The following is a 10197-nucleotide window of genomic DNA, read 5'->3' on the forward strand; positions in this document are numbered from 1 at the left end:
AAGTTTTTCCTTAGATTTTATTTTCGATTTTTTTGGGGGACATTTTCAGTGGTTAGTGAACCTAGCTCTTTCGGGAAAAAAAATCATTTTCACCAGCCTACCGTCCATAAACCATTCGACCAATTCATTTGCAAATTCGATTTTGTACAACTTTTGAGGGTCGTCTTTGCACATTATAGTTCCTAAAGCCCTAACCTAAGCAGTATGTCTGGGAGATAGATTATCGCGCGGCATGGTCATTTTTTGGAAAGGCTGTTTGTTCTTTTTGCATATAAAGTATTTAAATTGTCGAAAAAAAAACATCATTTTCTCGAGCCTAAAGTTCAAAAAACATTTTATTAAATCCATTGCAAATTCGACTTTGGATGGTCTTTGTTACATATTTTAAGGCCTAAAGCAATTTGTCCGTGACATTTTCGCATGTGTAGGTCATTTTTCAACGGCGATTTGTTCTTATTGTATATAGAGTGTATAAATTTTCGGGCAAAAAATATTTTCAAGCCAACCGTTCATACAGTGGTCTTTCAATTTCATATAAATGTAAATCAGTGCTGGTGTGTGTGACAAAAAACCACTTGAGCGCACTTGAGCGCGCTGGTTCTTGCAGGAATTGATCCCATAATTTAAAGTGTTCATTCTTATTGGTATACGCATTGTATTGACAACAATTGAAAAAAGCTGTATTGAATGTCTGATATATGAAAATCGGATAACTCTGTCGAATGGAATGCAAACAAAAATAGATTTCTTTGATTGCAAGATAATGTGTCCAACTGATGCCACTAATTTTGTGATGTATTACAATACTGCACGTTTGTAACGTCGACTTTCATTGGATAATCGTGGCGTTTATAGATAATTTTTGCACAGCTGTTGTGATGACCATGTGGATTATTTACAAAAACATGCGTTTTAATGAAATCCGTGTATAAGGCTTCTGTGTAATTATATGAGTACAGTTAGCACAAACACACGTGTACACACAATAAGCACAAAATTGTTACATTTATATACAATTTATACTACCCATTATCGGTTACTTTGTATCGTTTATTACTAAAAGTCATTCTAATTATATTGAATGGTTATCTCTAGACTTTAATTTTGTCTTACCTTAAATGCGAATAATGTTGAAAAATTAACAGTGTAAGCTTTCAAAAATCAGGCTATGCATGCATATATTGTATATTAATAAGTATTGACTTCATAATTATTCAATATTTAAAATGTTTATGTCTTAGAAGGGAAATTCATTTAATCTTGCAAGAGTATACAGTGATTAGTCAAAATTTATGAAGTACAGTTTTATTTGTTCTTTCTCATTCTAAAATGTATATTGTAATACGTGTAAAAGTAGTGGTTCAGTATTGAATTATTCATTCAAAGTGGTTTATTTAATTAATCTGTTCAAAGATCATTGATGTACTGATTACAAACAAGCTTTTGCATTAATACGTACATACTGAAAAACACAGAACTGTTCTGTTCGTTCTGAAAACAACAACCTATAGGTTACACTAAGCGTATACAAAATAGCCAGTGAAGGAAATCCAACGGTGTAAATCTGCAAATAAGTGACTGTCTGTCCATTTTGCGACTACATTAACAACTTCTCCGCTCTTAAGTCTCACGATGGTATTAAGGGAACCACATCCAGAGGCCATATTCTCGTAACTTGTCGAAACTGCTAGTTGAACGCCGCCCTTTGTGATGGCAAACACCATATATTTACCACCAGCGTGACAGAGATGCGCATTGAACGTGTAGACACCTGCTCTAGGCGCAGTGAATTTACCACTTTTGACATCATAACCATTGCCTTCGTTAAGTGTACAGACTGGAAAAATAAGTGGCTTGTTCAAAGGGATAAATCCATATCCACTTTCCATATGAGCCTCAAACGCAATACGTTCTGAAAGAGAGCATGTTTTCATGATTGAATTATTTTTTACTATCTTAAAAGAAGGTCGCAAAATTCATTATTTTCGTGGGACATTGATTTTCGTGGTTTTCGTGACTTAGTCAATCCACGAATTAAAGATCCAACGAAATTTCATTTCGCCTGCTGTAAGATTATTTTGCAATACCTTATTGACATTTTACCTTTTTTGGAAAAATAAACAATCCACGAATATAAGTACCCACGTAAATGATTTTCGTGAGAAACAGAATTCATGTCCATGAAATAAATAAAGTAAATTCGCAGTATGAATGTTAATATTTCCAAACTGTGATATGCCCATTATTTGCTATATAGTAAAGATTGTGTGCGTATAATTGTAGTTATAACAAATAAAACAGCGCACAAAAATTTCATCGAACTACTCATGATTCAATATCAATGCTTCGATAACGCTTTATTCTGGCCACGTGCCCTAATAAAGTGGAGATATTTTTAAAAACATTACCTGCTAGATTTTCCTTGAATGAACATTTTTTTTAGAATTGCCCGTTATAAACGTTTGAAAACAAGATTAATATTTAAAATTAGCCAGCCAACAGCAAAGAGCTCAAACCTATCCCGACTGCACGAATGAACAGACTATCCTTGTTTTATTCTGGTGGCAAAGGCCAGTAACGTTTGGTTTCAGCGAGCCATAGCTAAGAATAAAATTCTTATGGAAATTTTAACATGGCAATAATTATCGAAATTTATTTACAATATTCTACGGAGTATACTTTTGAATCATTTATTTAAGAAATAATATATCCCAAACAGTGATTTTATCGCTCAATAACATCACTGTTTGGAGTTCGGATGTGACGAAATATATTACGAGGGCGTAGCCCGAGTAACATAATGGTGCGCATCCGAACGACAAACAGTGATGTTATTAAGCGACAAAATCACCGATTTGGATATATTATTTCGATTCTAACACGACATCAACAAATAAATGCTGCCGTACCTGATATTAAGCAAACTTGCGTCTGATGTATAATGATTACGTCAGATATCTAAATATAGAACGTCAACTGTGACTCTATTGCATAATAACACACACTTTCGATTCTTCTATATTCAATAGTGAAAAATGCGGGCCGTGTTAGAATATGGAATATTCTAACACGCTTCACACTATTCCCCTCACACTATTCCCCTATCAAACATATAGGGCAATCAAGTGCATTATTACATGTTATTATATGATCTAAATATAACTGCAATCTGATTGGTCCAAACAGTAGTCAACAGAACTTTTTATTAAATCATATTCACTGGGTGAAGTATCATATTCAATGGCTGAATTGGAGTTTTCCCAGTCTAAAACTAGATTGAGACTCATATTCAATGATCATACACCGTAGACTGCTAATTACGCGTGCTAATTAAAAAATAATTATTGCTTTTTGTTCTTTATGGTATATTTCTCGATTAAAATATCATTACTTTACTATTATGCTTAAAGGCTACACCGCAATGATGAGTATAAACTTGAATTAGTTTTGTATGCGCAGCGTTCGCGTAGTCGTTGCACACCTAACACGTGCGTCTTTTTTCCCGCGCTTCATCAAGGCAAAATTTGTACATGTGTATAAGGTTGTACTTTTTGTGATTTTTTTTATTTCTTAGCCTATTCATATTATAAAACAATTATTGACTAGTGAGCTATTGAATATGATGTGATATTCATCGGCAAAAAGTCATATTGACCTCGGCTATCGCCTCTGTCAATATGTCATCTGCCGGTGAATATCACATAATATTCACTGGTTCACTAGTCAATAATTGTATATTATTACACGTAATAAGAAGACGTAAGACTAACAAATTGACATCATGAAAACTACTTCTACGCTTTATGTAGATCTACATATTTGTATCAATTTTCTTTTTCATAAGCGTGTCTTTTTCATAAGCGTGTTAGAATTGTTATAGATATAAACCTGTCTTGCATAACAGTAAAATAATAATGCACGTTTTACCGTTTAAATGCTTTGTACATAATTAATAACATAGGCCTATCGGCCATCTTAATTATATTCCTATGCATTTGAACTCAAACCTTGCATTATTTTCAACAATGCACTTAAATTTGTGTGTATTTCCTAAGTAAAATCAAGCGTCGAGTATATCAGACAAGAGTGCACATTCTTTTTGATGCGTTTTTGATATAATAATCAAATCGAAATATAATCCATTATTATGCTTTACGTTTCATAAAGATCTAGTCCTATATTTGAAAGATAAAGTGTTTGCAAACGACATTTACATAGTATGACGCACTTTATATGTCATATGGCATCGTATTATATAACTTTTCATCGGGTAATTTATTGCATTTTAGCATTGCACGGAATGTCCCCCATCCATAAAGGATTATAAAGGCGTTATTGCAAATTAATACAAAACCAACCACATCTGCAAATATTTTGCAATGCCATTCACAAAGTACGTCTCACCATCTCCGGTGAAAGTTACTTTCCGGTTCAAAGTAAATGGCAACAAGTGTAAGGAATTTTATGACTATGCCTTGCGTATATCAACTAGATAAAAAAAACTTACTGTTTTTAACACTGCAGGCAAACACGTCTTCCAGGTCTTCTATGTCAATGCTACAATTGACAAACGAGGCAAACAGCCCCTGAAAACACAAAAATATATATTAAGTTACTTTATATGGATAGACGAATTGATAGCAAGACAAAATAAATAGATAGATTTAAAAAAAAACTTTAAATGGTGAAATAAACTTTAAAATTTCAAAAAATGTACAATCAAACTTATGTTTTTTGTTGTTTCTTTTTTTTTGTATATGTTGAGTGTTTTTTTATATAATTATTACTCATTTAATAATTATTATACATTAAGAGTGTATTTGAAAAAAAAAACATGTTATTTTATGATGGCTGTGTTTGGGCTTGGGTAGTGAACTTTAAACTAGTTTCCTTCACCGTTTTGGGTTCGAATCTCGCCAGATTCTTGGATTTCTTTCATGTGAGGAAACTACCCAGTAAATAAACATGTGCACAGAAATACAAATATCTATTTTTTCTGCTCCTTTTCTTTTTTGCGTGAAATGAAATACCATTTTCTATATTTTCCCTTAATGTAAATAAATATCTAAATGATTATTTCTATTTCTTTATTTTTTATTTTGGTCATTTTTATACTTTGATAAATATTGAATATTTAGAATTCCATGTACAAGCATATAATATTTTGTTTATATATAAATATTATCATTAATGACTTTTGTTTCATTTCAAGGATTCCATTACAAAAATAGATAACAGGAACTAAAATTTATTCAAATTTTGTAGCACCGAGAACTTTCTCTGTAAAACATTCAAACTAGTTAAGGTCTTTAATTATACATCATGTTCTTTCATTACATAATTGTTAATTGTATTGGCTATGAATGTGTTTTGTCATTTTATGCCAAATAAAGAATTGTTATGTTTATTAAAATGTTCAAACAACTTTCAAAACTCAAAATTATACCTATATGTCCTTCTACAAACAAAGCACTTATCCATAATAAACATGACGTATAAAACGTGTTCCACCGAAAGTTGTAATAAGCAAGTCAATTTTAAAGTCACATAAAATAAAATTAAAATAAATAAATGTTTTAATTACCAGGACTGCAAACAGTGTTATAATCATAGTGCCTCCCGTTATGCTTTCAATTGAATACTTCCAAATACCAAGTCTTTAAAAGCTGTCGCTCTCACGGCTCTATTTATCTAACCATTCATCCCACACTTGCAGTGATACTACAGTATTAAAAATATATATCCGTGACAAAAATTAAGGTTTCAGATACTATTACGCATTTCTAAAGTTTGTCCCGGATAGTAATAAGATCTTTTTGATTGCTTTCTTATCATACATCCGCGAAATTTGTTTAACTGTCGTAGTCCCAATATTAAACAGAACACTTATAATGCAAATAAAAGCCAAATATAAATCACCTCCGTGTAAGTAGTACAAACCAGACAGTTTAAAAAATAACATCAACAATAAAAATAATGCGTTTCGATATATACCAGTTAATGTGAAGTGCATTTCAGCTGCAATAAAGAGCAAAAAATGCGTATAAATTTACCAGGGCTTGTGTTCAAGAAGATTTTTAAAAAAGAATATGTTAATTTCAATGTGAAAATCAAAAGGCATTTTATCTCTTGACAATACATTTCATTTTATAGCGCTTACGTACCAACTCGTATTTTATATCTTTTAGTGTTTTTTTTATTTATTATTATATTTTCTTATTTAATTTTTATTTCAATGTCATCAGTCGACATTTTGAAACCAAGTTTGACTTGTTGTGGACTTGTGACTTGAAAATAACCTAACAAAACACAAAAAACAAAACACAAACAGTGCAAAAACGTGCCAATTATAAATCATCTTCGTGCAAGTTATTCAATCTTAGTTTCTTTAAGAGATAACATGCGACATCCCAGATGCAAACTAAATTATTAATTTCATATAAATTTTAGCTGTATGCAACGTAAAGAATAAACACAAGAAGGAAACTTTATTAAAGAAACAAACTACACAAATTAAAATAAATAGAATGTCACTTTAAATAAATTATACCAACTTTGTAACCATAACAACTGTTAGAATTTCTCTTGGCGGGGATTCATTTTATTTACACTGTCTCGTTTATAGGAACATGGTGGGGCTAAGAGCGAGGTTTGATGCACCATTAACCGGTTTAAACTCCCCAGCAGTCATTATTATGCTGCTGACCGTTCCAAGTCGGCGCCCCTCTGTGATCCTCAGATGTATGTCTATGTTGTTTCATACTGTTTTGGTGACACTTTTGCTTGTGTCCCTTGTTGTTTTCTCGTCTACGATAAGTATCTTCCCCCTTTACCCCTAGTTTTTATTTCTTTGATTACCCCCCCCCCCCCCCTTCCTCCGGTCTCCTGTCCCCTTCCCATGTGCCCTTTGACTTTGTGGGCCTATTATTCAATCATTTATTTGTTTTCTTTGGATTCCTAATCAGTTACAAATTATTTATCATTTAGTGATTGACCTGTCCGAGCTCTGTCTTGTGCCCTGTCCTGTTTTTGGTTGGGGTCCGTCTGGGCTCCTTGCCACTGGTTCTTGTTGCTGGGTCGTGTAGGGGTTGCGTTCATTGAACGCCGCCTTTCCTTGTTGATCTTGTTTATCATATTTGTTGTTTGTTCGACCCGGATCTGTGTGGTAACTATCGCTCCGTTCCCACGAACGACGAAAATAGCAAAGAAAAAAAACCGATGTGTCAGCTTAAAATATTTTATTCACGCTGCACAAACTTGCATTTCCGAATTGAACGGTTTATACTTTCCTATTGCAAATTTATTTACTTCACTTTAATAAATAAGGGCAAAGATATTTCTACTAGAGGTCAAAAGAACGAATTTTCGTGTAGAAATTTGAAGTTGCTGTTTGAAGCCTATTACTAAGTTTATCACAGAAATGTCTTTATTTTATTTTGATATTGCTATAGTTTCCAAACAGTTATTCATTGGCCAACTACCTGAACCATCTTTTGATTTTGTTAATTTCTGACAATAAGTTCATTTATGAAGTGATTTACTGTGGAAGTAAAAATACTACTTTGTTTACATTCTACTTCTTTTCTGACGAATAATATCACACTCAGTGCTACTTTCGTGGGGTAACATGCACTAAAACCATTATTCAAAGGTTTTGCAATTAATGGTTGTCCTTCCTTAAGGAACTCCATTGAGTGTTACAGTAATTTTATGTTATCGATTATCATATTAACAATTTGCACTAGGTAAATCTATGTGCATTATTATATAATTATTGACTAGTGTGCCATTGAATATGATGTGATATTGTGATATTCACCGGAAGATGACATATTAAGCCGAGGTCAATATGACTTTCTGCAGGTGAATACCACATCATACTCAATGACTGATCACTAGTCAATAATTGTTTTATTATATGAATAGGGTAAAAGAATTTAAAAACAATTACAGAAAGTACATGTACCACTTGCTCTGTTTCGTTGAAGCTCGGAAAAAGGACGCACGTGTCAGAAGAGCAACAACAATGAGAACGCTGTGCAAAAGTAATTCAAGTTTATACTCATCATTGTGTTGTAACCGTTAACTAAAATAGTAAAGTAATGATATTTTAATCGAGAAATATGTCATACATAACAATGCGCAACAATTATATTTAATAAGCATGCGTAAATAACAGTCTACGATATATGGTCATTGAATATGAGTCACAATCTATTTTCGACTGGGAAAATCCAATTTAGTAAGCAATTATCATACTTCAACCAATGAATATGATTTTGCAAAAAAATCCGTTGACTTCTGTTTGGACCAAAGAGATTGCAGCTATATTTAGATCATATAATATATAAAATTTAACACAGATACATGAAATGAAACAAAATGTCTTAAACCGTTGCACTTTTGTATTTAATCCCATATTTAGGAAAACCAATTTTACGATCCACGTTATGTTTTGACCATAGGTGTTCGGCGCGTTGATTGGTCACTACCCCCAGCCCCCCTCACCCACTCTACAACCCTCCTACCGCTCAAAGTCATTTAAACTGCAGTATTTTTCATTTGAAATATGTTTTCATATTTGGTTTATGCTTTTAACATTTTCCTTCATTTCCCACAAAAATAAAAAATGATATAATATATATATTTAGTAAAGGTATGCAACTCGCCGCTCATTTTTCAGCACTCTTCTTAATATGAACTACGTAACTCCAACATTTTTTCACCAACTGTCAATATCTTGGTAGTTGGTACCAAATGGTAGGAAATTGATTAATCTTAAAGGAATTAAAGCCGTCATTACAATCCTTTCAAGTTATAAGAAGATATGTAATCTCGAAGTCACCGCAAGTGTAACTCGACAGAGACCTGACCGCTGGGTTTTTGTCAAAATTCCCCGACTAAACGGCAGTTTATTCGAAATGAATGGATTTTTTTTGCATTGCGCATATAAATATGACAAAATTGTATTACTATTTGTAGTAACTGTTCAATCAAAACATCATATAAAACTATAACGAAATAGAGAAATAAAGAATCCCTAAAGAAAGCTCAACACGACAAAATTGAAAATGTTGTAAGCTCGGAACCGTTTTTCCGATTTGCCAAATTTTCCATCCAAAATGAAAGTACACATGTAAAAACGGATGCATTCGTATGGAGAATTTCCATTGGTCGTGTGAAAACCTTAGACCAATGAAACTACTCCGTACAAAAAATATAGAGGAGAGCACTCTGCAGAGCCATTACTTTCATTACAATTTGGAATTTGACATATCGGAAAAACAGTTTTTTATAGTTTTATATGATGGTTGATTGAACAGTTACTACAAATAATAATACAATTATATCATATTTATATGAGCAATACAATTCAATCTACATAAAGTTTGTACAATATTAAGTTTTACATTTATTCGTGCTTTTACTAAAGTTAGTCTTCAATCTACATAAAGTTTGTAGAATAGATCTAGCTAGAAAATTATAAAATGATTCAAATTATATGATTGTTCAATTTAAATATTTGAGTATAATGTCTAAGTAGTCGGTGTACAAAAGAAATTCTATTCAAGGTCCATACTGTTTATCTATACCTCTGTTAGATGTTCATTCCTTAACATACATGTCACATGAAACTGATTTTTAATATAATTTTATTCTTGAACGTGTGGGATACATCAGACTTGGATGGTCCCCTATACTATAAAGGTTTCTCCTAACTAGTTTGGTTTAATGTAAAGGTGACTTGGGAAAGCCCTATGCGAATGGTACGAGCTGATTAAGATACAATGAAACTGGATATTAATTTTGAAATACTGATTTTTCAATAAGACAATTATTTGCAGATCTTAAAGTGTCTTTGTAAAACAAGCAACGTGTCAGCCTGTTATTGTATCGCTTATTGAAACTGTTCAATGTCTTACATTCAATGTCGTATTAGTTATAAAAGTCTTTCGATCTATCTTTTCAAAACTTATGTTATCAATTTCTTACTGAACTGTTAAATGTCTATCAAACAATTTCTGGTTTAGAGAGTTCGATTCAATAAAAATTGTTTTCTAGAAATCACAATCCTATTCTTTTAGCTTTTTTGCACTACTGTGTATTCACTCAAATTACTATCTACGAGTGGTCATAAACTTGCGAGATATATACTTATATAAAAAGCATGACCTCAGAATAAATGACTTCAACGTT

At 32.3% G+C, this 10197-nt stretch overlaps 1 protein-coding gene across 1 annotated transcript; it reads right to left on the reverse strand.

The window, feature by feature from the left end:
* Positions 1-1035: 1035 nt before the first annotated feature.
* Positions 1036-5740, reverse strand: LOC132724481 (complement C1q and tumor necrosis factor-related protein 9-like). Its single transcript, XM_060709354.1, has 3 exons — positions 5585-5740; positions 4508-4586; positions 1036-1912 (listed from the first exon to the last, which is right to left on the reverse strand). The coding sequence occupies exons 1-3, from the start codon at positions 5609-5611 to the stop codon at positions 1518-1520; spliced, it is 501 nt and encodes a 166-aa protein (XP_060565337.1). The 5' UTR covers positions 5612-5740; the 3' UTR covers positions 1036-1517.
* Between the last annotated feature and the right edge of the window lie 4457 nt (positions 5741-10197).

This window comes from Ruditapes philippinarum, unplaced genomic scaffold (assembly GCF_026571515.1).
Source record: "Ruditapes philippinarum isolate M1 unplaced genomic scaffold, ASM2657151v2 ctg10098_1_1_1_1, whole genome shotgun sequence".
Lineage (NCBI taxonomy): Eukaryota > Metazoa > Mollusca > Bivalvia > Venerida > Veneridae > Ruditapes > Ruditapes philippinarum.

Excerpts from the sequence above, each read along its gene's own strand:
- LOC132724481 (XM_060709354.1), bottom strand. The coding sequence starts at position 5,611 with ATGATTATAACACTGTTTGCAGTCCTG. Across the intron at positions 4,587-5,584 it reads TAACACTGTTTGCAGTCCTG|GGGCTGTTTGCCTCGTTTGT; the intron begins GTAATTAAAACA and ends TTGTGTTTTCAG. Across the intron at positions 1,913-4,507 it reads TGCCTGCAGTGTTAAAAACA|AACGTATTGCGTTTGAGGCT; the intron begins GTAAGTTTTTTT and ends GCTCTCTTTCAG.